Source organism: Muscardinus avellanarius, assembly GCF_963383645.1.
Source record: "Muscardinus avellanarius genome assembly, chromosome: 20".
NCBI classification, from domain to species: domain Eukaryota; kingdom Metazoa; phylum Chordata; class Mammalia; order Rodentia; family Gliridae; genus Muscardinus; species Muscardinus avellanarius.
In genome coordinates this window covers 24,262,796-24,290,319 of record NC_137806.1, presented here as the reverse complement: position 1 = coordinate 24,290,319, position 27,524 = coordinate 24,262,796, and the positions used below count along the sequence as shown (strand labels likewise).

Genomic DNA, 27,524 nt, shown 5'->3' with positions numbered 1-27,524 from the left:
TGGGTTTGGGATCTCAAGTAGGTTGGGTCTTGCAGGGAGATACATACTCTGTGAATAAACATTGAGGGTTTTTTGTAAGTATAGATTAATTTATTAAGAATATTTAGCTGGGAGTGGTGGAGCATGCTTGTGATCCCCACGCTTGGGAGGTGGAGACAGGAGGATCGCGCAGGTTCAAAGTCAGCCGCACTGGCTTTAAGAGACCCTGTTTCCAAATTTTAACAAGTATAAAAATAGGTTCTGGGAGTGTAGCCTGGAGGTAGAAGGGTTTCCAGGAACCCCAGTACCACAAAAAAAAAAAGGAATATTTATAGCCAGGTGTGGTGGCGCATGCTTATAATCCCAGCATTCGGGAGGCTGAGACAGGAGGATCGCAGGTTCGTGGCCAGCCTTAGCTACTTAGTGAGGGGTTCTGCAACTTAGTAAGATCCTGTTTCAAAATGAAGAATAAAAAATGGGGCTGGGAGTATAGGTTGGAGGTAGAATACCTCTGGGTTCAATCCCTAGGACTGAAAAAAAAAGAATATTTAGGCATAAACTCTTGCAAATGTGTTGATAGGAAGAGAGTATGGTGGAAGATCATGTGTTCTATTGTATGAACTCTTTCATTCTTCATCTTCTGGCCCCTGAACATCTTACTGATTTTATTTCATTGGATAGTGGAGTAACCAGAAGCATTAAGCATTTCTTCAACTCTTTCTAGTCATTTGCATTAAAGTATACCAATTCTGAATAAAGAAAGAAATATTATTTAAACGATTATCCAGGTGCTCAGTTCTAATCTCCTTATTAAAATACTACACAACAGAATTAACAACGAATGACTAAGGTAGCATGCTTTATATCAGAGTCTTGATTTCCTTTCTAAAAAGTGCAGAGATCTACAGAAATACAGTAACGATGATCCCGATGCATATCTTACTGTCTACAAAAAAGGACAGCTTTGGAGTTTGCTTTAATGATTTATTGGTAGATTTTTAGAAGACAGGACCTTTTAAAGCATCAGTTACTAAGCTTAGACTCTGAGATTTTTTTTCTTTATGGTCACATGAAATAATGGGAAGGAGAAACCACCTCAAACCAAACCAAACACAAACAGCCTTTCGAGCAAGAAATTTCAGGGGAGTCTTTTGTGCATCATTTCTTACACTGCATACCTATCTTCCTCCAATGGGTTTTTATTTTCCTCCTTGTCTCCCTTCTACACCCTTAAACTTAGCTCGAGTTGAAGCTCCTTTCATTTTGCTCCTGTGTTTGTTCATTCTACAGAAAGGCACCAAATGTCAACGTGGTACCCAGTTCTGTTAGAGGCAGCAGCATCACAAAGACAAAACACGGTCTTGTGAAGGATGCACGTGCAGAAACAGTAGCTGTCACGTGGCCAGAGACAGGTGCTCAGCTGGAGGGGTGCAGAACGCTCTGGGAGTACCAAGGATGTAATTCTGTTTGGGAGGTCCAGAAAGTCTTCAGAGGGGACTGATGTTTTAGCTGAGCCCAAATAAATACCTGGAATTGAGCTAGACAGAGAAATGAAAAAGGAAAATTCCAAGCAGGAGAAACACCTCCAAATATCGCTACAAGTTAATCCATTTTTTACTGTCTTGAACCATTTTGCCATCTTTACCCATAATCTGGTCCACATCATTCATTCATTTGTCCATCCTATGAATAATTCTTTTTAACAGAAACTCTTCTAGGTACTGGAGATGTGTCAGAACGCAGAGCTCAGCTTCCAGCCCACTCCTAAGATAAACATGCCCTTCCCTGCATGTTCTGCCTCAAAACTTTGCACCAGGCCATACTCTTCTTTTTTCTTTAACTATCCAACATTCAAGCACACTGTCTACAGTACTTCCCTCATCCTAAGTGGGCTGGTAATGCATAGTCTTGCCTTGCTTCTTTAGTTATCTCATTCAGAAGCATCATTCATTGATAATCCCGATACTGGAATCACCCTCGCTGAACAATCCTGCTGTTTCCTCTTTAAAACCATATACACCTCAAGATCAGTGATCACTTTGGATTCATTATATATAGTGACTAAACTCCCTGCATGTCTTATGCTGGAAATAGGTGTGCACTTTGACAAAATAATGGAATTCTCTCTGAGGACTGTCAAGAATATAGACTCCCTAGGATATGTCTCAAAATGCAGCGTAGGCAGCTAAACTTGGGTTTGAGTCCTGGAGCTACAACTGGAACCTCAAGCTGTTGGGTCTTGAGCAGGTGACTCATCCTCCACAGTCCTTACTGCTTACCATCTAAAAACCGAGAGTGACAATGTCCACCCTTCAGGAGTACTATGTCAGGGATGATGTGTGTGAAGTTCTTGGTACCCACTAGGGACCAACCAATGGTAGCTTTTTTCTCATAACACTTAAATCAGTAAGACGCTCTGGCATCAAGTCGGGTAGAAGACTGAATCTCTTGGTAGGATTAAATTGACCTACAAGTTGTGCTCTATTGTACCTATTTCACGAACAACCTAGCAGCTCTGGTGACCCAGGTATAAAGCAGATGCCCTCCACCTGGATTCTGGGTCGTGCTGCTCCATCAGGTGTGTGATGGCTTATGTGGAGGGTTCCTACACCTAGGAGCAGAGCTCTTGATATGGAGAACTTCAAGACAGAAGTAAACGTTGTCCCCGGAGCAAAGGTGCAGTTTGAACTTCATTACCAGGAAGTGAAGTGGAGGAAGCTGGGAAGCTATGAACACAAGCTCCACCTGCAGCCGGGGCGGCTGGCCAAACACATGGAGGTGAGCGCTGAGCTTGCAGAGTGCGTTACATCAACGCCCGTGGTTCCCAGCCCCGGTTTATTGACTTTCCGTTTGTGACCGCTCTCTATGTGCTGATTTATACAGTCACTCAACTCTGCAGAACACTGTGGTGTACTGAAAAGACTTGGGTTCGGAGTCAACCACACCATGTCTTTATAGATTTTAATACCAGATCAGCCCCTTCTTGGCTATATGCTGTCCAAAGCAAATAGACAAAGGAGGGACAAAAAGGCAGAAGATACAGGGAAATTTCTCTTTTGGACAGATCTAGGAAGTAAATACAGAATAACTTAAAAATGGCTCTCCTCTTTTTCTCCATCCTAATAACATAAATGCCCTTATAAATAAAAATATAATAGAATGAAAAAGGGTGTATTGGTACATTTTATGAGGCTATAACAAAATACATGAGGCTGGATATTTTGTAAGCAGGGAGGTTGATCTGGCTCGTGTCCCTGGTGACTGGAGGGTCCAAGCTTCATGGTGCTAGCATCCTGGCTATATCACAACACAGTGGAGAAACGGAAGAAAACCAGGCATATGCAGAGTGGGGTGGCACTTGTCTTACAACAACCCATTCTCTCAGGAGTTCCTGTCCTCCACAGACCAGCATGAATCTCCCGTGTGGTTCTCCCATCACCTAATTTTCTGGCATTAGGCTCCACCTCTTAAAGGGACCAGGCTTCCCGCTTTGAACCTGAGGGGATACACTGAAACCATATCCAAACCATGGCAAAGATCCTTAAACCCTGAGACAGTAGAAAGAGTACCAAGTTGCTAGAAAAAGGTTAAGCCTGCCTGGGAGAAGATTTATATCCCAGGTGACTTAGAGAACTCTCAGAAGGGATCATGGAGCCATGCTGGGAAGACGTGCAAGTTTGTTGGCAACTTTATTTTTTGCTTAAAAAGCCTTTATAGACTTTTGATGCTATGAACATCCTTCTTTCCCATCTCTAGGTGGACGTGTGGATTATTGAACCTCGGGGAATAAAATTTGTTCATGTTCCTGACACATTTGAAGGCCATTTTGAAGGCGTTCCAGTCATATCTAAAGGACAGCAGAAGGTACCATGAGCCACAGTTGTTGCCAACCATCGAAGTGGCAGCTCCCTGCCGGGACCCGTTCTTCTCTACTCTCGAGACCGGTGTTGGGCTGAGAGCACCATGAGAAGGGCAGTTGTCCCTGAGTGGAAGCTAGGTTTTGCTTTGTTTTGTTTTGTTTTCTGGGTCTTTTTGTTTTGTTTTGGTTTTGGTACTAGGGGTTGAACATGAGAACATTCTACCTCCAAGGTACACCCCCATCCCTATTTTATTATTTTATTTTGAAGCAGGGTCTCAGTATGTTGCAGAGGGACCTACTACCTTGCCGAGGCTGGCCGTGAACCTGCAATCCTCCTCTCAGCCTCCAAGTACTGGGATTGCAGGCGTACGTCACCACGCCTGGATGAGGTTAGGGTTTTCTACTGAAAATATAAGGCAAAATTCCCATTCCAGTTTGACCAGTGACTATCTCTTTTGGAGATTCATTTCTCCAAAGTCATTTCCTTGACAGGTAGCAAAAGACAGCTTTCACCTAATAATACACAGTGGATTTTCACAAATCACAGCAGAAAAATATCCAGCCTAATTCCCTTGGTCTTAATGGCCAAAGAGAAGCAACTATGAAGAGATCAAACTTCTCTAAGAACCTTTCACAGACTCTTTCCAAAGCTGGTAACCATCTTTTTCATGGTGGATGAGAAAAATTCTTTAAATTTCTTTCTCATGCACTCTGTATTGATTTATTATTTTATTTGGTAATGGGGATTGAACCCAGGGCCATTCTACTTCCAAGCTAAACTCCCAGTCCTTTTTTGTTTCTAGTTTTGAAACAGGGTCTCACCAGGTTGCTAAGTCTCACTACACTGCTGAGGCTGTCCTCAAACCTACAATCTTCCTGTTTTGGTCTTCCAAGTACTGTAATTACAGGCATGCGCCACCATGCTCGGTCTGAATCTCTTTTTAAAAGGCCTGAAACCTGGCAAACAACACCACCGCCTGGCAGGTGCTCCATCCCTGACTTCAGTAAGAGGCCAACTGATGTTAATAGGATGCATGGTGGCCCCTAGGCCACACCCCCTCACCTGTGTGCACAGCAGGCGCACCTGCCCAGCCCTTACCAAGAGCAGAGACCAGAGTCTGATCTTACTGTTCTATTTAGGCACACATCTCCTTCAAGCCCACAGTCGCACAGCAGAGGAAATGTTCCAACTGCTCCGAGACCGCGGTGGATGGGGAGCTGGTGGTGACTTACGACGTGAACAGAGAAGATATGGCCGGTGAGCTGGAGGTGAGCGCTGGTATAGCTGCTGAGCCCACGCCGTGGAACTCCCTGGCGTGTGGCTGGTTTCTAGCTGCTGAGCAAGTATTGAGGCTGCGGAGAAGGTACTAGAATCATATTTCTCTAAAAGAGCACAAAGGATTATTTTGGTGTCATAAAAACCAAATAAAGGTTCACTGCACCTTGCATAAGTCAGCTTCCCAGCCCTATAACAAAATGCCTGAGATAGTTAACTTACAAAAAGGGTCGTTTCAGCACACTTTTTTTTTTTTTTACAAGGTTTTAGTCCACAGTCAGGCAGACCCATTGCTTTTAGAATTCTGGTGGGGGTGCCAGATAGCAAAGGAAAGTGTATCATAGAATAAACTCCTTATCCGTGACCAAGAAACAAAAATGAGGAAGAAGAAGAGGCCAGGGCCTCATAATTTCTCTCCAGGACATGCCCCCAATGATCTAAAGATCTCTCCTAGACACCAGCTCAGAAAGGTCCACAGAACCTCCCAAAAGAGATACCCTAAGGAACAGGCCTTTCACTCGTGGACTTTTGGTGTGTACCACCCATATTTAAATCAGAGCAAGTCCAAGAAGGGTGTTTCTAGACCTCCTATGAAAAACAATAGAATATTACGGAATGGAAGCCGGACGTAGTGGCGTACGCTTGTAATCCCAGCATCCGGGAGGCCGAGACAGGAGAATCACGGTTTGCAGACAGCCTCAGCTACTTAGCAAGGCCCTTCGCAACTCAGTGAGACCCTGTTTCAAAAATAAAAAGACTAAAAAATGGGGCATTGTAGCTCAGAAGTACAATGCCCCTGGGTTCCATCCCTGGTACCACAAAAAAAAAAAAAAAAAAAAAAAAAAAAAATATATATATATATATATATATATATATATATATATATATATATATTAGAGAATGGGACTGTGGCTACCTCCCAAGGTCCTTTGCCATTAGATGATCAAAGCAAACACAAAGATCGTGAAGCACAGAGAAAAACACAAGCAAAGCCCAGAGCAAGAGCCGGCGCTGGTGGTGAATCCCACGGGCCATGTGTCTTGTGAGAGTCCTTGAAAACTTTCCCTTCTTCTTACATCGCATCTTAGACATGGGTCTCCATTTCCCTCATGCTACAGTCGGCCCCCCTAGAGCACACTGAAAAGCCTGTGAGTGTCCCTGGAGATAGAGAATAGAGAGGTATGCCGGATCGCTCAGGCACACGACTACAGCTAAGGACATAATGCTCTGGATAGAAGAAACCAGAAAGGAGGGGAAAGAGAGTCAGCTAAGCAGCCCGATTTTATCCCCCCCCCCTTTTTTCGGTACTGGGGATTAAACCCAGGGGCATTCTACTTTCAAGTTACACCCCCAACCCTATTTTTTATTCTTTATTTTGAAACAGGGTCTAAGTTGCGGAGGGCCTCACTAAGTAGCTGAGGCTGGCCACAAACCTTTGATCCTCCTGTTTCAGCCTCCCAAGTACTGGGATTACAAGCATGCACCACCATGCCCAGCTTATTTCTCTCTTTGAAACAGGATCTCACCAGCGTTGATGAGTCTTAGTACATGCTGAGGCTGTCCTCAAACCTGTGATCCTTCTGTCTCAGCCTCCCGAGTGCAGGAATTACAGGTGAGCCACCACGCCCAGCTCAAGCTGGTCTTTAGAAGACAAAGATGGTGGGCAAACCAGGCATGGTGGAGCATGCTTGTAATCCCAGTACTTGGGAGTCTGAGACAGGAGGATGGCAGGTTCGCAGCCAGCCCCAGCTACTTAGTGAGGCCCTCTGCAACTTAGTGAGACTCTGTTTCAAAATAAAGAATAAAAAGTAGGGCTGGAGGTATAGCTTAGAGGTATACCTGTCCCTGGGTTCAACCTCCAGTGCTGCAAAAAAAAAGAAAAAAAAATGGCAAGCAGGATTCTATCTGAATGGCCTCCTACCAACCTTAAGAAAAACCCAAATTCTCTAAAGTGGCACATGAAGGTCCTTTGTGATCCACCGTGCTGACTCTCCACCAGATTTCTTGCATTTTTAAATTTTATGGCTCCATCTTGCTGACTACTTAGACCCAAAGAGCCACATTATTTCCTGCAGATACCTCCACCCCAGATCAACCCAACCTCCACAGTGACAGGCCAATTCTAAGCTCATCCGGGGGCTCAGTGTGGCTGCCAGCTCTTTGAAGAAGCCTCTCCAGTCTGAGTTAGATGCTTCAGCACCGGAATGTCTCGAAACTCTTTGCTTTTCTGATCTGGTGTGTTACATGCCCCAGCGCAAATGGCATTGGCTCATCTCTGTCTTTTGTTGAGACGGTGAGTCCCAGGAGGGCAAGGATAGTGCGTGACTCGCCATTGGTTATCGGAGTCTGGGACAGACTGGAACCAAGATAAAGACTGAAGAAGCGGAGTGAAATGGGGTGCAGTGGAAACTCGGCTGAGAAGGTCTGGACGCCCACGGACACATTCAAGAAAGAGCAGGAGGAGAAGGGAGGGGCCACGTGCCCACGCGTCCAGCTCTGTCCTCATCTTTATCAATGCCATGCCTCCTTCTCCACCACCCACCTCTCCTCTGCCAGTCCCTGTTGTCCCCATGTCATAGCTTCTAGACACTGCTCATAATCCGACTCACACCTGTGTTCTATTTTGCAGGTATTTAATGGATACTTTGTTCATTTCTTTGCTCCTGAAAACCTGGAGCCAATTCCCAAAAACATCCTTTTTGTCATTGATGTTAGTGGATCCATGTGGGGAATTAAGATGAAGCAGGTGAGTACCCCTGGTTTGCAGTGACAGGTGGGACTCTTGGCCTTCTATGTCCCCTCTTACAATGCAGTGGTTCCCGGCCCTCCCCTTCCATCCTTTGGGCTAAGACTCAGAAACTATGGTCACTAACTGAGAGTGTAAACTCTTAAGATTTTGAGATTATTTTATGTTTACTAAATGTATGCCCCAATCATTTCTTCCTTGTGCATTTTCATTTCTCTTGTCTCCCTATCTCCTGCTTTTTCTTTCTTCTCATTTTTATTGTCCAGTATTGGCTTGAAAATTTATCTCAGAATTTACCTCTTTGAGCTGGGTGTGGTGTCGCACGCTTGTCATCCCAGGATTTGGGAGGCTGAGACCGGAGGATCGCAATTTGCGGACAGCCTCAGCTGCCTCAGCTACTTAGTGAGGCCCTCCGCAACTTAGTGAGACCCTGTTTCAAAATAAAGAATAAAAAATAGGGCAGTGGGGTGTTGCTTAGTGGTTGAATACCCCTGGGTTCCATCCCCAGACCTGCAAAAATTCAAATAAATAAAACAAAATAAAATAAAATAAAGAATACAAAATAGGGCTGAGAGTATAGCTTGGAGTTAGAACGCCCCTGGTTTCTATACCCAGTACCAAAAAAAAAAAAAAAGAATTCACCTCTTTGAAAAGTGTCCTCTCTAAGTAACCCCTTCCTACACTGATCACTCTTCTACACCACCTTTCCTCAATTCTTCTTCATGACATTTGGCTTTACTATCTTGCTGTTATCCACAAGTAAATTTAAATTGTTAGATGCCGGGTGTGGTGGCGCACGCTTGTAATCCCCGCGCTTGGGAGGCGGAGACAGGAGGATGGTGCAGGTTCGAAGCCAGCCGCGGGCTTAAGAAACCCTGTGTCCAAATAAAAGTATAAAAATGGGTCTGGGAGTGTAGCCCGGAGGTAGAAAGGTTTCCAGGAACCCCAGTTCTACCCCCCCCAAAATTTAAATCATTAGATGCATATTAATTTTAAGTACGTTGCAGTTCCTTGAGGGTGGCTGTCCTTGGCTCATGTCTCCCAAGTCAGAGCTCAGTACAGGCTCATTCGGTGATAAGTAGGGTAGAGGCAAATCTAAAGAATAAATAAGGGAACTTCTTGACGCGCTCACTAATCCATCTATTCAGTCAATAAATGTTCCTTGATGCAACAACAATTTTTGCCACCCAAGTGTTTGCGACTGTTCTAGGTCTCTAAGAAATCCCATGGAGTTCCTCGTCTTTCTTGGGCCAGACACCCCTAGTTTGATTCTCCATTACAGGGTTTCTTTCTTGTTTTTCTTTTCTAATTTTCTTTTTGTGACATTGGGGATTAAACCCAAGGGCATTTTGCCTCCAAGCAACACCTCCAGCCTTTTTTTATTTTTTATTTTAGGTTTATATTTTGAAACAGGGTCTCACTAATTTTCTGAGGATCCTGCTAAGTTGTTGAGACTGTCCTCGACCCTATGATCCTCCTGTCTCAGCCTCCGAAGTATTGGTATTATAAACCTGTGCTGCTATCCCCGGCTCCATTTAAATTTTATAAGTGTCCTATATATGGGATACTGAGACATAATAAACACTTAAAATTTAAGCCAACCATACAGGTTCAGAATACCCAAGGGATAGATGTATGTTGATGGAGGTGTGTTAACGAGATTTTCTAGAAGTTTAGCTTTCCATACTTGAAAGGTGACTAGAACCCATAAATGATCTTCTAGCCCTTCATAGGCTGAGAGCTGTATGCTAAAACCCTTCTTTATTTTCCACTGGGATAGACTGTGGAAGCCATGAAGACCATATTGGATGACCTAAGAGCCGAAGACCATTTCTCTGTGGTTGATTTCAATCACAACGTTCGAACCTGGAGAAATGACTTAGTTTCCGCCACTAAAACACAGATCGCAGACGCCAAGGAATACATTGGGAGGATCCAGCCCAGCGGCGGTGAGTGGATGCGGCTACGCTCTGGGGAAACTTCCCTATAGGTCAGGTCAGCTTCGCTGAGGCTTAAGGCCACCTCCCACCACGGGGAGACCGCGATCTGGTCTCTGCCCGTCTGCAATGGTCTGCCCCAAATAATACGCTGATTGGGAAATGATGGATACCATTTGTGGCGAAGATGTAACACATAATCCATCCTGCACACGTGTTTAACCATTTCACCCTTTTATGTTTTGTTTGTATAATTTCGTTTTTGTTTTTGATACTGGGAGAATTACTAGGGATTGAACCCAGGGGCATTCTACCTCCGAGCTACACCTCCAGCCCTATTTTATTTTTTATATGGAAACAAGATCTCACTGAGTTACATACTGCCTTGCTAAGTTTATGAGGCTGGCCTCAGACCTGTGATCCTCCTGTCTCAGCCTCCCTAGTGTTGGGATGGAAGGCCTACATCACTACACTGATTTTGTATTTTGAAACAGAGTTGTTGAGGTTGTCACTAAATTGCTGAGGCTGGTGGTGAATCTGTGATCCTCCTGTCTCAGCCTCCCAAGTATGTGGATTACAGGTGTGCACCACCACAACTGGCTTCAATGTTTCCACCCTTCTACAAAGCAAAGGTTCAGTAAATGACTCTAGCTTTCTCTGTTTCTCAAATAGCATAACATCTGAACTGTCTGCACAGGACCTCAGTGACACAGATCCAGATTTCTTAAATTGACTGTTTTACAAAATGACAAAATGATGCTTTGAAGGCTTCTTCACCTCTAGGGGGTCGTTTACATTGTTCTGTGTGTTCGTGTGTGTGGTGCTGGAGACTGAACCCAGGGGTGCTCTACTTCTGAGCTACAACCCAGCACTATTTTATTTTTTATTTTATTTTTTGCGGGTTTGGGGATGGAACCCAGGGGCAATCCACCTCCAAGCTACACCCCCTGTCCTATTTTTTATTCTTTATTCTGAAACCAAGTCTCACTGAGTTGCAGAGGGCCTCACAAAGTAGCTGAGGCTGTCCACAAATCGCGATCCTCCTATCTCAGCTTCCCGAATGCTGGGATTATAAGCGTGCGCCACCACGGCCGGCTGTTATTTTTATTTTGAAACAAGCTCTCGCTGAGTTGCTGAGGCTGGCCTTGAGCCTGTGATCCTCTTGTCTCACCCTCCCAAATATTGAGATAACGGGTGGGCACCACCATACCCATCTGGTAATTTACTTTAAATATTTTACAGCACTGAGAGGCCTTGACCTGGCAGACCTAAACCAATGTCACTTGGAAAGCAATCAGATTATTTTAACATTGAATAAATTTTGCACAAGTAATCACTAGACAGCTGAACCTGAATCCAAGACGTGATTTTTGTGTGCGAGCAAAGTGTATGTAACCACACATGTATTACTTTCACAGGCACAAATATCAACGAAGCACTCCTACGAGCCATCTTTATTTTGAACGAAGCCAACAGCATGGGACTGTTGGATCCCAACGCGGTTTCTCTGATCATTTTGGTTTCTGATGGAGACCCAACCGTAGGCAAGTAGTATTTCCATTTTCCCGTGGCAAACATATTCACCCTTGTTTCTTAGGAATGTTCTTTGTCTGCCGTGCAGAATCTAAGGATATTTGTCTGCGTTTCTATAATATTTTAAGTCTCAGCTTCCTAAAGGTCGTCTTCTAATCCCGGAGGATCCGCCCCCTAAGCCCGTCTGCAGACACTTTGAGTGGCTGACAGGGATAGAAGTGCCTCAGCTTCCCCTCAACACAGGGCAGGCTGAGTCTGGATTCTCAAGGTGTATTGTGAAGAGTTGCTGACGCACTCTAGTGACGTGCATGTATCTCCTGAAGTTTAGGGATGGAAAGATACGTTGTGGAAATTGTAAATGATGCAGAATTATCCCGTTCTTCATTAGCCTCCCAGAGGCCACAGGAACGCCTTCCCTGTTGTTCCCCCAAATTCTCCCAGTTGCACCTGGACAAACAAATGTTCTCTGATGCAACCTTCAAGTGAATCTTTCTCCCTTTCTTTCTTTCTTTCTTTCTTTCTTTCTTTCTTTCTTTCTTTCCTTCTTTCTCTTTCTTTCTTTCTTTCTTTCTTTCTTTCTTTCTTTCTTTCTTTCTTTCTTTCTTTCTTTCTTTCTTTCTTTCTTTCTTTCTTTCCTTACTGAGGTTGGAACCAGGGACATTCTATCTCTGAGCTACACCCCCAGCCCTATTTTTTTATTCTTTATTTTGAAACAGAGTCTCACCGAGTTGCAGAGGGCCTCAATAAGTAGCTGAAGCTGTTCGTGAACCACGATCCTCCTGTCTCAGCCTCCCGAATGCTGGGATGACAAGCATGCACCACCACACCCGGCTCTGTGTATCTATTTATTTATTTTTTATTGTGGTGCTAGGGATTGAGCCCAGGGGCATTCTACCTCTGAACTATACCTCCAGCCCTATTTTATTTTTCATTTGGAAATAGGGTCTCACTAGGTTACTGAGAGCCTCACTAAGTTGCTGAGTTGGCTTTGAACCTGTGATCCTCCTGTCTCAGCCTCCCAAGGACTGGGAACTGTGTTCCTTTAATAATTGGGTAGCATTTCGCTGTTTAAATGTGCCCTCCGGTTTAACCAATCACCTTTCTCAGTGTATATTTATTTCTAAATGTTGCTATTCCCAAATAATGCTGCTACACACCACTGCTCATACTTCCCTTTGACCTGTCTGAGTGCATCTGTCAGAAAAATTCCTAGGTGTTGAATTCCTGGGTTAAAGGGCAAAGTTGAATTCCTGGGTTAAAGGGTAAAGTTGAATTTCTGGGTTAAAGGGTAAAGTTGAATTCCTGGGTTAAAGGGTAAGAGCATTTTTAATGTTGACAAATTTTGTGAAACTACCTTCTCTGGATTTTCAAAAAAACTTATAATCTCGGTTCCTTGTTCCTTTCCCTTCTGTCAATACCAACCTCAGGTGAACTAAAATTGTCAAATATTCAGAAAAACGTGAAGCAAAACATACAAGACAATATCTCACTGTTCAGCTTGGGGATAGGATTTGACGTCGACTATGACTTTTTGAAGAGACTCTCCAACGAGAACCGGGGCATCGCACAAAGGATTTATGGGAACCAGGACACGTCCGCCCAGCTCAAGGTGACGCTGCCCTCGGTTCTTCCCCTTACTGAAGATCAGCCGGCTCCCCACTCCAGATGCCTTAAAGATGGCGCAGTGGGCCGGGCGTGGTGGCGCACGCTTGTAATCCCCGCGCTTGGGAGGTGGAGACAGGAGGATCGCGCAGGTTCAAAGCCAGCCGCGCTGGTTTAGGAGACCCTGTTTCCAAATAAAAAAGTATACAAATAGGTCTGGGAGTGGAGCCTGGAGGTAGAAGGGTTTCCAGGGATCCCAGTACCACCAAAAAAAAAAAAAAAAAAAGAAAAGAAAAAAAGAAAAGAAAAAAAAAAGATGGTTCAGTTGCAAGAATCAGGGAAGGAGACCGGAGCGCAGTGGTGCAGGCTTGTAATCCCAGTACTTGGGAGGCTGAAACAAGAGGACTGTAGGTTCAAAGACAGCCTCAGACAATAGCAAGAGAGACCCTTTTCCAAAATAAGAATAAAATAGCACCAGAGGTGGATCTTGGAGTTGGAATGCTTTTGTAGGTTCGATCTCCAGGGCCAAAAAAAAAAAATAGTATCTTCTAAGTATGTGGTAAGCCTAGAGGGAAAATTCTTTCGATCTACAAAGTGTCTTAAAAATAATTATTTCTCTATTTTTCTTTTACTTATGAACTATAGAAATTCTACAACCAGGTTTCCACTCCCCTGCTCCGAAACATCCAGTTCGACTATCCCAACCCGTCGGTAACAGACGTCACGCAAAATAATTTCCACAACTACTTCAGAGGCTCAGAGATTGTGGTGGCTGGAAAATTCGATCCTGATAAGTTGGAGCAAATACAGGGCGTCGTCACTGCGACTTCGGTACCTCTGCTTATTCTAAAGATGCTAAATGCCGGACATGGTGGCACATGCCTGTAATCCCAGTGCCTGGGAGGCTGAGACAGGGGGACTGTGGAGCCCTGGCCAGCCTCAGCAACTTAGCGAGACCCTGTTTCCAAATCAAAAATAACTTAGGGCTAGGGTAGAATGCCCCTGAGTCCCCAGTAACCCACACACACACACGTGCACACACGTGCACACACGCACATACACACACGTGCACACACGCACATACACACACGCACACACACGCACGCACACACACACGTGCACACACGCACGTGCACACACACACATCCTCATCCTTCCTTTATTTCTCCTTTCTGTGTATTTCTTATGTACTTCTTCTATGTATTTATTTCTTCTATACCACCTTAACACCAGAAAATTTCTGCCATTTCTCCAAATAGTACGTAAATTCTGACTTTCTGAGCCAAGTCCAAGGCCAGCTCCAGGGTGGTGTGCTCAACAGAGGCTAGCTCCCGTTTCTTTCCCGATCCCCCAAAGTGGACGGTGTCCTGATTCACTCACGGCACATACTCCAGATGTGATGAGCTATATAACTCGGTTCATCCCTTTGGCATCCTGAACGGCACTTTCTGTCCTCTAGGAGAACACTGAGATGGTCTTGGAGACCCTGGCCCAGATGGACGACCTGGAGGCTTTTCTATCAAGAGACAAGCATGCGGATCCTAATTTCACCAAGAAACTGTGGGCCTATCTCACCATCAACCAGCTGCTGGCGGAGCGGTAAGGAGACAGAGTACACATCACAGGGGGTTGCAAGAGGTTCACCTACCTTTTTTTTTTTTTTTTTTTCTTCAGCACTGGGGATGAAACCCAGGGGCATTCTACCTTCAAGCTACACCCCCGGCCCTGTTTTTTATTCTTTATTTTGAAACAGGGCTTTACTGAGTTGCAAAGGGCCTCACTAAGTTGTAGCCGAGGCTGTCCATGAACTGTGATCTTCCTGTCTCAGGAAGATTTATGATTGTGCAGTCAAGATGTACCCCAAGAAAGGGGTCCCTGGGATTCTCCTTATCACCTCTGGCTTCTGGGTTGAGCAGCGTCTTCACTCTCAAACATCAAAACTGTATCTCTACAGTAATACGTGGTTCTTTGACAACCTGTATCAGAATTTCATGGGGATGTTTGATAAAAATGACCCTTCCCAAGACCCACCCCTGCTATTAGAGCAGATTCCCAGGAAGATGAAACAGGACCAACTGAACTAGGTTGGGAAAGTAAAAAATCATTGTAAAACGACTCCCAGAGAAAATCCTAGATGTCGATAAGATTTTTGGGGAAAAAAAAAAGTACACAAGGTCGTAAATTGTGGCTTTGAAGTAAGCAAGAAATATCTCTTCCCTTTTGACAGAAGCACTCTGAATGTCTTTGAAGGGATGGGGCAGATCGCTGCAGAAGTTACATATTGATTTTTTTAAATCCCAGATTAGTGGCTACCAGGGTGCAGAGGGAGAATACAATGACTGTTTGGAGCCCTGTATATTTTCCGGGCAGTGGAAATTATTCTGTATGATACTACAGTAAAGGATAAATGGGATGCATTTCTCCAAACCAGAGCATGAGTAAACCCTAATATAAACCACTGGCATGTGTATCAGTAGGCACTCATCAAATGCAATAAATACTCTAACTCAAGATGTCTACAATGGGGGGCAGTGGGGTAGGAGGTGCATGGAAATGGAAATCTCTCTTCTGCCCAATTGCACTGTGAACCTACAACTGCTACCCCCACCCCCCAAAAAAGTCTTTTAAAGCTGGGGGTGCTGGTGCATGCCTGCAATCCTAGTACTTGGGAGGCTGGAAAAAGAGGATCACATATTCGAGGATTGCAGATTCAAGGCTGACCTCAGCAATTTAGCAAGACCCTGTTTCAAAGTGGAAAAAGAAAAAGAAACTGGGCATGGTGGCGCACGCTTGTCATCCCAGTACTTGGGAGGCAGAGACAGGAAGGTTGTAGGTTGGTTTTCAGCCTCAGCTACTTAGGGAGGCCCTTTGTAATTCAGTGAAACCCTGTTCCAAAATAAAGAATAAAAAGCCGGGCGTGGTGGCACACGCTTGTAATCCCAGCATTCGGGAGGCTGAGACCAGAGGATCGCGGTTTGCGGACAGTCTCAGTTACTTAGTGAGGCCCTCTGCAACTCAGTGAGACCCTGTTTCAAAATAAAGAATAAAAAAAAATTGGGCAGGTGGTGTAGCTCGGAAGTCAAATGCCTCTGGGTTCCATCCCCAGACCTGAAAAAAAAAAAAAAAAAAGAATAAGAAATTGGCCTGGGGTGTAGCTCAACGGTAGAATGTTCCTGGATTCAACCCCCAGTTTTACAAAAAATAAGGCTGGAGGTATAGAACCCTCAAGATTCAATTCTCAGTACAAAAAATAGTATAGTGGCACACACTTGTCATCCCAGGACTTGGGAGGCTGAGATAGGAGGATTGCAGGTTTGCGCCAGCTTGAGCAACTTATCAAGGCCCTCTGCAACTTAGTGAGACCTTGATTTAAAAAAAATAATAAAATAAAAAAGGGCTGGGGATATAGCTTAGAGGTAGAACTCACCTGGGTTCAATCCCTAGTAACACACATAAACACACACATACTACATGCATATATGTGTAAAAACAAAATTCCTTGGAAGTGCATAGCTAGACAAAACCCTAAGCTTCATGAGGCGGCTCGTTCTGCCCCCCACGCCCCATACCATGTGCTTCGCTGCGCCCTCTGCCGAGGGTTCTGCAGGACAGCAGAAGTGGAGGTGTGCGGGTATGGGGCTTGAATTTGCCCTTGGATGCAGCGATGTCCTCTCTTCTTTCTGTTTCCTGCGTGCAGAAGTCTGGCTCCTACAGCGGCGGCTAAAAAGAAAATCACCAGAACCATTCTTCAGATGTCTATGGAGCATCACGTCGTGACCCCGCTCACCTCAATGGTGATCGAGAACGAGGCCGGGGACGAGCGCATGCTGGCCGACGCCCCCCCGCAGGATCACTCCTGCTGCTCAGGTGAGTGTGCGGATCTGCTGGAGCAGAGGTAGGGAGAAACTGAGGCTGGGTAACTGGCATGTGGCTCTGGGAGGCAGGGAGGCCGGCTGGGGAGCAGAAACCTTCCTTGTGCATCGCAACATCACCGATAGGGGGCGTCTTTGGGAATCCACATCAGTTCAACCTGTTCCGGTAATTTCCAGGAAGAGGCGCACAGTCGTCTAGGATGTGGTCTTTCCCAGCCTAGGCTGGAAGCGCGAGGGTCTTCCCCAGCCCTGCAGAGCTGTTTCTCCTACTACAGACCCCCACTCGGTTTCTGGGTGCTGGGAGAACCGTCATCCCAGACTTGGGAGGCTTAAGACAGGAGATCGCCTTTCCTAAGATGATGCCAGAGAGATCAAACTCTGGAAGAAAAATGGAGAAAGGACCAGTAATGTAGCTCAGTGGCAGAGCGTTTGCCTAGCATGTGTGAGGCCTTAGGTTTGATCCTCAGCACAAGGAAGGAAGGAAGGAAGGAAGGGAGGGAGGGTGGGTCAGGAGGTGGTAAAACCTTAGCCAACTGGGCGCAGAGAGCCTGTCCCAGCCAGTGACAAAGACTTGGGTAAGCCCAGCCCCTGCCTGCTAGCCACAGCAGGCTGTCTGCCTTAGACTCAATGGAGCTGAAGGCTGCACATTCTGCTTACATCTCTAGCAGGTCTGCCACCTTGAGGCTGGACCTGGTTTTTGCTCCTGGGGCCAAGACAGAGGTTCCAGCTTCTAGTCTGTTCTCTGGTTCTTTGGAATTAGGTTCAGTTCACACTTCCTTCTCCATAAGCTGAGCTGCTAAGATTTTATTAATAAGGTCAAGGCAGGTAGAGCCTGGAGATTGCTGGGCGTGGTTGCACACACCTGTCATCCCAGTACTTGGGAGGATCGCAGGTTCAAGGACAGCCTCAGCAAGGTAGTGAGACTCTCAGAAATCTAGAGAGACTCTGTTTCAAAACAAAAAATTAACAGATATAGCTCAGGTGTAGAATGTCCCTGAATTCAATTTCCATTATGAAAAGTCAAAATAATGGCGATAGACACACTGATGCCAAGGGTTACAAAAATGGTAAGAAATACTTTATTATAACCTTACAACATAAAATAAAATAAAAGGTCCTAGCAAAGCCAAGCACAGTAGCACATGCCTGTAATCCCAGTACTTGGAAAGATGAGATAAGAGGATCTCAGGTTCAGGACAGCCTCAGCAAGCAGTAAGACTCTCATCAACTTAGCAGGACCCTGCTTCAAAAATAAAAAGATAGGCCGGGTGTGGTGGTGCACACATGTAATCCCAGCATTCAGGAGGCTGAGACCGGAGGATCATGGTTCGCGAACAGCCTCAGCTACTTAGTGAGGCCCTTTGCAACTCAGTGAGACTCGGTTTCAAAATAAAGAGTAAAATATATGGCTGGAGGTGCAGCTCGGAGGTAAAATGCCCCTGGGATCAATCTCTAGTACCATTCAATAAATAAATACCCTTAGCCAAGAACTTCTGGGAGCTGCAAAACAGAGTCTGGAAATTGTGCGTATGGAGAAACAGCCCCGGGATCTGATGGATGCGCGTTCCTCTGCACAGGCGCCCTGTATTATGGCAGCAAAGTTGCTTCCAGCTCCATCCCGTCATGGGCCAAACCTTCCCCAACGCCCGTGATGGCCCTGCCGGCCGTAGGTGGGCAGCTGCTGGAGTCGACGCCCCCTCCTCATGTGAACAGAGGTAAAGGGGCCCTATCCTCGCAACCCTTCAGAATCCTGTGCGCCATTCATCTTGATAAAATCACCGTGTCCCGGGAAACTTGGCGACCCATACAGACATGGTTGTCTTCCATTAGAAGAAGGTTGTTCTGTGCATTAGTTGCTGGGGTTACCATAACAAATACCACTCACTGGTACTTAGTGAGGCCCTGTTTCAAAATAAAGAATAAAAAATAGGACTAGGGGTAGATTAAAAAATAACTCTGAGGTAGAATGCCCCTGGGTTTCATCCCCAGTACTGAAAAATAAATAAACAAATAAATCCTTAACAAGCTGGATATGGTGGCTTATGCCCATAATCCTGGCACTCGGGAGGCAAAGAAAGGAGGATCACAGGTTTGAAGCCAGCCTCAGCAACTTAGTGAGGCTCTCAGCAACCTAGCAAGACTCTTTTCCAAATAAAAAGTAAAATAGGTCTGGGGGTGTAGCCCCAGGATTCCATCCCTAGTACCATCAAAATTAAAATAAACAAGTAAATAAAATATATCCTTATTAAGCTGGGCGTGGTGGCACAAGCTTTTAATCCCAGTACTCAGGAGGCTGAGACAGAAGGACTGCAGGTACAAGTCCAGCCTTATCAACTTAGTGAGACCCTGTTTCAAAATAAGAAATAAAAAGAGATAGCTCGGAAGTAGAATTCTCCTGGGTTCCGTTCCCAGTTCCAAAAAACAAAACAAAACAGAAATATTTCTTTTTTAAAACAAATAAAACACATCCAATGTGTGTTTCTGCTATGTTTGCATTTATTATTCCTTGTATCTTTTGTATTCACTTCTATCTCTAGTATCTAGGCTAGTAAATATGTGATAACTATAAAATAGAAGACAATGAGCCACTGAATCCCAGCCCCTAGAACAGACCCTAATAAACAGGAGAAGTCCAATACACATTTATTCTGGTTAAATTAAGGAGGATCAGGAGTAAAGTACTGTCCTTTTTTATTTTGTTTTGTTTTCACTTTTCTTATGTGTTTTCCAGTTGAAAATGACCCACATTTCATCATTTACCTACCCAAAAGCCGGCAGAACATTTGCTTCAATATTGACTCAGAACCTGGAAAAATCCTCAACCTGGTTTCTGATCCAGATTCAGGTAAAATAACAAGAAACTATGTTTAAATTAGACAATTAGATAATTGTAATGTTTCCTTGTAACTACCTGGAATTACTTTTTTTGTCTCTTCTAAACAGAAATTCTATGTTTCTCAAATTCTCATAGTGAGAAATTATATTATAAATGTGTTCTTAAGTGTTTTGAACAATTTTAGTTCAAAATGTATACTCTGAGGATGAACTGGCTGGTTTTATTGTGCTATAATAAATAAATATAATATAATATAATATATAATTAGCTAATAATATATAGTATACAATATATAATATATATATATATATATATATATGACATATCAGCCAGGCATGGTGATGCATACCTGTAATCCCAGTACTTAGGGGGCTGAGACAGGAAGATCGCAGGTTCAAGGCTAGCCTCAGCAGTGAGGCCCTCAAAAACTTAGCAAGACTCTGTTTCAAAACAAAAAATAAATAAGTAAGAATGGTTGGTAGTGTAGCTCAGAAGTAGAATGTGCCTGAGTTCCATACCTAGTATGAAAAATATAAAAAAATTAAATGAAAAACATCAGTTAAAATTAGATCTATAAAGAAAATACATAAATTCTGCAGCAAAATAATAATTTGCTTAAATTGTCAAGTTTCTTAATATTAAGTAATGGTGCCCAGCCATAGAAAAAGAATGGTCCACAAGAGAACAAAATGTCTCTTAGCCGGGCGTGGTGGCACACGCTTGTAATCCCCACGCTTGGGAGGCAGAGACAGGAGGATCGCGTATGTGCAAAGCCAGCCATGCTGGCTTGAGAGACCCTGTTTCCAAATAAAAATATTAAAAAAAAAAATAGGTCTGGGAATGTAGCCCGGAACTAGAAGGGTTTCCAGGAACCCCAGTACCACCAAAAAAAAAAAAAAAAAAAAAAAAGTCTCTTCTTAGCCAGGTGTGCTGGCACACACTTGTAATCCCAGTACTTGGGAGGCTGAGACAGGAAGATCTGGGTTCGTGCCTAGTCTCTGCAACTTAGTGAGACCCTGTTTCAAAATAAAAAATAAAAAATAGGGCTGAGGGTGTAGCTCAGAGTTAGAATCCCTCTGGGTTCCATCCCCAGTACCCCCCCCCAAAAAAAGTCTTTATTCTATAGGGATTTTAGTCAATGGTCAGCTTATTGGTGCCAAGAAGCCCCAGAATGGAAAGCTAAGCACCTATTTTGGAAAACTGGGATTTTATTTCCAAAGCGAAGACATGAAAGTCGAAATCAGCACTGAGAGGATCGCTGTGAACCGTGGTTCTCGAACGACCATCTTGTCTTGGTCTGACACAGTGCGCGCGGCTCATCAGAGGCAAGTATTGTTCCATCTGAATTGGTGGCTGGGCCTGACACAGTTCTGCACAAACAGACCCAGACATCAGCAGCGTCAATAGAGGACTTAAGATCCCCATGAAAGCATAAGCGCTTTGGGGGATTGCTCTCTCCTATCGGTCTGTCCCTAGCTGCAGGGACCATGTGATTTGGTCACCCTTGTATCTTAGTGCCCAACATGCAATAAGCACCTCAATACCTGGGTGTTGGACCAGGGAACAAGTCCATCAACTGAGAGCCATAGCCAATGCTATAAGAGAGTACACTCCAAACACTTTTATTGCCGTGCCTAGAATATCTTCCCAGTTAGTATCTGTTAATTATTTATCTACAAAAACATAGATTGAGCTAGGTGTAATCCCCAGTCCTTGAGAGGCTGAAAAAGGAGGATCGTAGGTTCAAGACCATCCTTAGCAACAAAGTGAGCCTCTCAGCAACCTAGTGAGACCCTGTTTCAGACAAACAAGCAAACAAACAAATGAGGTAGAAGTCCCTGGGGTCAAGCCATAGTACCACAAACAGCAACAAAGAAACAAAAAAAAAAAATGTAGACGGACAGAATTTTAGAGCTGCAAATTTTTTTTAAAAAAGCATTTCTTTAAAAAAAAAAAAAACATGGGAAAGCTCTTAGAAAATTAGTGGGATTGTGCTGGAAGGAATGGATAGAAAACTAGTGGGATTGTACTGGGAGGAATGGATTTTCCATAGTCAGGTGAGCAGAAAGGGTTGCTAAAAAGTCTCTTCTGGAATTCTTTACTCCCTGTTGACTTTCACACTAGGGTGCTTGTCTCCGTGAAGAAAGAAAAAGCTGTGACTCTCACCCTGGACAAGGAACTGTCCTTCTCTGTTCTGTTACATCGCGTTTGGAAGAAGCATCCTATCAATGTAGACTTCCTGGGGATCTATATTCCCCCTGCAAACAAGTTTTCACCTAGAGCCCATGGGCTCTTAGGTAAAGTGTCTCCCAACCATCGGGCACGTGGGGGGCCACACTGGGGCCTTCATGACTTGGGTGATGGCAGTTAGAAGGTGTGGCCCGCCGGGCGTGGTGGCGCACGCTTGTCATCCCCGCGCTTGGGAGGTGGAGACAGGAGGATCACGCAGGTTTGAAGCCAGCCTCTCTGGCTTAAGAGACCCTGTTTCCAAATAAAATATAAAATAGGTCTGGAGTGTAGCCTGGGGGTAGAAGGGTTCCATCCCCAGTACCACCAGAAGAAGAAGGGGGGGGGACCACACTCAGCAACTCAGCAAGATCCTTATCAATTTAGAGAGACCCTATTTCTAGAAAAAAACTAAAATAGAGCTGAGGGTATATCGTTTGGAGGTAGAATGCCCCGGAGCTCAATCCCCAGTACCACAAAAAGGTGTGTTTGGGGGGTGGGGGATCACAAACTGGCAAGTTAAGAGAAGGGTCAGAAACATTTGCAGTTTTGTTCTGGATATTTTTTTTTTAACTGAAGAGAGAAGTGGCTTAGGAAGTCTCCAGTAATAGAGGACCCAGAGCAACCTCGGTACGTAAAGCAGGGCTCAAATGCAAGCACATGACATTACAAACATGCCCCTTCGATGTGAACTCTGCTCTCCAGGGCGACCCCACTCCTGCCGTCAGATGGTCAGTCTACTCCAGGAGATCAGTGACAATGCGGGACCAGAGCTCAGAAGAAGCCCGCCTCCCATTGATTCTCCTTTTCTCTCTCGATGTGTCTTTCTACCCTAAAAATTCTGAAGTAGGGGCAGAAAGAATGTCACTTGCAGCCAGTGATGGGCCTTTGTCGTTAACCTCGGATTCCCTGTAAACGGGTGTCTGGCCTTTGTTTCCCTAGGCCAGTTCATGCACGAGCCGACCATACGCATCTTCAATGAGAGGCCGGGAAAGGACCCCAAGAAGCCACAGGCAAGCTTGGAAGTGAAGGGGCAGAAGCTGACAGTCACAAGGTAGGCCTGGACGCTGGGACGGTGACAAAGAGCGCTCTGTAAGACTGAATAGAAGAGCAAGAAAAGCCGTGTCCACCACCGCCTCTGCCAAACGCAATGGTGTGTCAGGAATAGACACGTAGGACGTCTGCATTAGGACACTTCAGAAGCCTACCTTAAGGCAAAGGATGGATTCACCATGACGCATATACGCATATGTATACACAGCTATATACACATATATATACACATATGCGTATATGCATCACATATACACATACATTTGCATATATGCATCATGAAATGCCAAGATTATTCCTTCCTTTCTTCCTTCCTCTTTCTTTCCTTCTTTCTTTCTTTCCTTCCTTTCTTTCTTTCTGCAGTACTAGGGATATAACCCAGAGGCATTCTACCTCCGAGCTCCTCCCCAGCCCTATTTTTTATTCTATACTTTGGAACAGGGTCTCACTAAGTTGCAGAGGGCCTCCCTAAATAGCTCCGGCTGTCTGTGAACCTCCAAATTCTGTAATTACAGGTGTGCATCACCCTGCTCAGGTCAATATTATTCTTATCTTCATACATTAGAAGCCCTGTGAGGGCAGGCGTGATGGCGCACACTTGTAATTCCAGTACTTGGGAGGCTGAGACAGGAGGATTGCGCAGGTTCAAAGCCAGCCTCAGCTACTTAGTGAGGCTCTCAGCAACTTAGTGACACCCTGTTTCCAAATAAAATAGAAAATAGGGCTGGGAGTATAGCCCAGAGGTAGTAGGCCTCTGGGTTCCATCCTCAGCACTAAAAACAAAAACAAAAACAAAAAAACCCTCATTCTAGCTGGGTGTGGGGCACGTGCCTATAATCCCAGTACTTGGGAGGTTGAGGCAAGAGGAGGATACGGGTTCATGACCAGCCTCAGCTACTTAGTGAGGCCCTCCGCAACTTAGTGAGACTGTTTGAAAATAAAGAGTTGAAAATAGGAGCCAGGCGTGGTGGCATATGCTTGTAATCCCAGCATTTGGGAGGCTGAGACAGGAGGGTCGTGGTTCTCGGCCAGCCTCAGCTACTTAGTGAGGCCCTTTGCAACTCAATGAGATCATTTCAAAAGAAAGAATAAAAAATAAGGCTGGGGGTGTAGCTTGGAGGTAGAATGCCCCTGGGTTCTATCTTCAGTACCACAAAAGGGCGGGGGGGGGGCTATAAAATGTCCTTGGGTTCAATCCTCAGCATAGATTTGTGATCTAAAACTTCATGTTTCCACTCGGCTGGGACTGGTTTACTAGGTAGAGAACAGTGAGTTTCCAGTGGGTACTGGAAGGCGTGATGGTGAAATGGTGAGTGCCAGTTACCAAAAGCATAAGTTCTGTGAAGCCCGTAAAGGAGGATTTCTTGTATGGCACAGGGCCAATGCGAGCCTCAGCCTATCGGCTGCAAGCATCAGGCGGTGCGTAGCCGAACGGAGCTGACAGGTGCTATTAAGGCTTACTCCCTTTCCAAAGCACCGGCTTCTGTGTCCGTCCAGTGGAGGACATGAATGTGCTCAGAAGCAGCAAACAACCCTTAAATAAAACACTCATAAAGTGAAGGCAGGCGGTGGCGTGGGTGCTTCCTTCAGGGTAACCCGTGGAGTTCTCCAGCCTCACTGTGGAACTGTCTCCCTGTCTTCTTTCTCCGTGTGCATTCACTGCAAGGGTCCACCTGGGTCGACCTCTCTGAGGGCTGCTTGAGTGACTTATGGACACACTGCTTGTTATTTTTCCTTCCAGCACCAATCCCAGACTCTGCCTCGGGGAGCAGGGCGAGGTGGGGGATGGGCCGGGGTGGTTAAAAAAAAAAGGTTACAAAGAACTGCAAGGAAAAGTGGGTGTCTAGCAGGAGGATCACAGGTTTGTGCCCAGCCTCAGCTACTTAGTGAGGTCCTCCGCACCTTAGTGAGAACTTGTTTAAAAAATCCACAAGCCAAGCATAGTGGTGCACGCTTGTAATCCCAGCCTTTGGGAGGGCGAGTTAGGAGGATAGCGGTTTGGGGGCAGCCTCAGCTACTTAGTGAGGCCCTTTGCAACTCAATGAGCCCATTTTAAAATGAAGAATAACAAACAGGGCTTGGGGTGTAGCTCAGAGGTAGAATGCCCCTGGGTACCATCTCCAGTACTGCAAAGAAGTAAAAAAATAAAAATAGAGTAAAAAATAGGGCTGGGGTATAGGTTGGAGGTAGAATGCCCTTGAGTTCAATTCCCAGCATCGTACAAAAAATAAAAATAAATTAAAAAAGGGTTTTTAGCTGGGCGTGGTGGCACACACTTGTAATCCCAGCATTTAGGAGGCTGAGACCAGAGGATCGTGGTTCGCGGACAGCCTCAGCTACTTAGTGAGGCCCTCTGCAACTCAGTGAGACACCGTTTCAAAATAAAGAATAAAAAATAGGCCAGGGGATGTAGCTCGGAGGTCAAATGTCCCTGGGTTCCATCCCCAAACCCGCAAAAATAAAAGGGGGGGGGGTTTCTTGTTTCTAACTACACCTGGCCTGTTCCCTAACCAAGCATACTGTCTTCCTTGCAGAGGTGTACAGAAAGACTACAGAACAGATATAGTGTTTGGAACAGATGTGCCTTGTTGGTTTGTCCACAACAGCGGGAAGGGCTTCATCGATGGCCATTATAAGGATTACTTTGTGCCTCAGCTCTACAGCGCACTCAAACGGCCTTAAAGGTTTCCAGTTTGGGGAATTTTAGAAATAAATATACATCTTTGCTCTTGGTATTTTATAGTCATTCTCCGGTTTGGATTATTACAAAGAAACCCAGATAGTTTGTAAATCCTCTTAACACATCTAAAGAAATAAATATTTTGCAAAGAAGCTCTATGATCTTGTTGCATTTTTTCTTTTCTTTTTTTTTTTTTTTTTTTGGTGGTACTCAGGGTGGAACCCAGGGGCTTTCTACCTCCGGCTATCCCCCCAGACCTATTTTATACTTTATTTGGAAACAGGGTCTCGCTAAGTTGCTGAGAGCCTCACAGGGTAGCTGAGGCTGGCTCTGAACCTGTGCGATCCTCCTGTCTCAGCCTCCCAAGCGCTGGGATTACAAGCGTGCGCCACCACGCCCAGCTTGTTGCATTTTTCAGAATGCAAAGGTGTCTTAATTGAGGTGACACAAAATAAAGTTGGTCTGGCACTGAGTTGAATCCCAGCTTGCGGGTTTGGGGGAAGTAGATGTAATTTGTCACATTTTTGAAAATTACACTCTTATCAAGAACTATTCTCTTTATTGAAACTTTTCAGGCCAGATTCACACTAGGGCTAGGCTTCAAATGCTTGGCTACATTCCCAGACACTACTGAACACCTATTTTTGCCAAGCTATATGGTTGACAGTTGGTATTTTCTTTTTTTAAAACCTTATTCTCTGCCGATTGACCCTACAGTGACACATTCTTTGTGACAATTTATATGTTATAATTTTTTTTGGTACTAGGGATTGGACCCAGAGACATTCTATCTTCAAGTCTTAACCTCGGCCTGTTTTTATTTATTTGAAAACAGGGTCTCACTAGGTTGCTGAGAGCTCGCTAAGTTGCTAAGCCAGCTTTGAATCTGTGATCCTTCTGTCTCAGTCTCCCAAGTACTAGGATTACCAGCATGTGCCACCAAGCCTGGCTTACACTCCAAGAACCTTAACTTTCTAAAATTATGTCGCAAGTGAATAGAAGAGCTACTATTGAATTTTAAATCTGCCCAAGCCATGACCCAGTTGTTTTCCATGATACTATACAGCAGTTATTTTTGAAGGACTCATTCCTGAACATTTTCTGTAAAGCTACTGACATCTCTTATTATTTGTGTGACTGTGTGTGTGTGTGTGTGTGTGTGTGTGTGTGTTACTGGGAATTGAACCCAGGGACATTCTTCTGACCCACTTCCCCAGACCTATTTTATTTTTTTTGAAACAGGGTCTCACTAAGTTGCAGAGGGCCTCACTAAGTTGCTGAGGCTGGTCTCACACCTGTGATCCTCCTGACTCAGCCTTCCAATGTTGGTATTACAGGTGTGCAGCACCTCGTCTATTACTTTTTCTTATCCTGCCTCTTACGTTTCCACATATACTCTCCTATTTTCCGATAGCAAGAGTTATCAGCCCTCCTCCACTTTCAGTTCGGACGAGAAGGTCCGAAGCCTGGCCAAGCCCACACCCCACCCTTTTCTTTGAGGGATTTGTCAGGTATGGTCCAATAGGACTCTGTTCCAGGCCTTTTGCTCGAGTCACTGTAGAAGACCTTAGTCCCTTTTCCCCTGGTGCTACTGAAAGGCAAGATGTGCACTTGGAGCCACGGAGTCATCTTGCTGTTCTAGGAGTGCCCGAGAGCGGGGCCATCCCAGAGACAGCCAGAGGGCAGAGGGCAGCCGGCCCCGCTGCTCCGTTTCCTTACAGGAACCAAACTGTCCCGTTTTGGTGGGCGATAGGCACAAGCAAGTATGAAGTGTTTCTTGCCTTTTTCATCCCAGAACAACACACTCCTCTATTTATTTAAAAAATGGACAGCTGAACATTGCTGGTGGACACAGTGGCCTTGTGAATAGTTTAGCAGTTCTTCAAAATACTGAACGTAAGTTATGATCCGACTGCGGTCCTCCT

General features: G+C 44.9%; 1 protein-coding gene across 1 annotated transcript in view; it reads left to right on the top strand.

Annotated features, from left to right (window-relative positions):
- Positions 1–25,601, top strand: part of ITIH2 (inter-alpha-trypsin inhibitor heavy chain 2) — a gene marked incomplete at both ends in the record, with an annotated part of 35,215 nt that extends 9,614 nt beyond the window's left edge. The window contains 16 exons of the mRNA XM_080717112.1: positions 2,595–2,757; positions 3,736–3,843; positions 4,979–5,107; positions 7,744–7,860; positions 9,641–9,809; positions 11,216–11,341; positions 12,758–12,939; positions 13,578–13,763; positions 14,392–14,531; positions 16,630–16,799; positions 18,382–18,519; positions 19,536–19,649; positions 20,767–20,965; positions 21,765–21,942; positions 22,814–22,920; positions 25,454–25,601. Of these exons, the coding sequence (XP_080573238.1) occupies positions 2,595–2,757; positions 3,736–3,843; positions 4,979–5,107; positions 7,744–7,860; positions 9,641–9,809; positions 11,216–11,341; positions 12,758–12,939; positions 13,578–13,763; positions 14,392–14,531; positions 16,630–16,799; positions 18,382–18,519; positions 19,536–19,649; positions 20,767–20,965; positions 21,765–21,942; positions 22,814–22,920; positions 25,454–25,601 (2,374 nt within the window). The remainder of the gene's footprint in view (positions 1–2,594; positions 2,758–3,735; positions 3,844–4,978; positions 5,108–7,743; positions 7,861–9,640; positions 9,810–11,215; positions 11,342–12,757; positions 12,940–13,577; positions 13,764–14,391; positions 14,532–16,629; positions 16,800–18,381; positions 18,520–19,535; positions 19,650–20,766; positions 20,966–21,764; positions 21,943–22,813; positions 22,921–25,453) is intronic.
- Between the last annotated feature and the right edge of the window lie 1,923 nt (positions 25,602–27,524).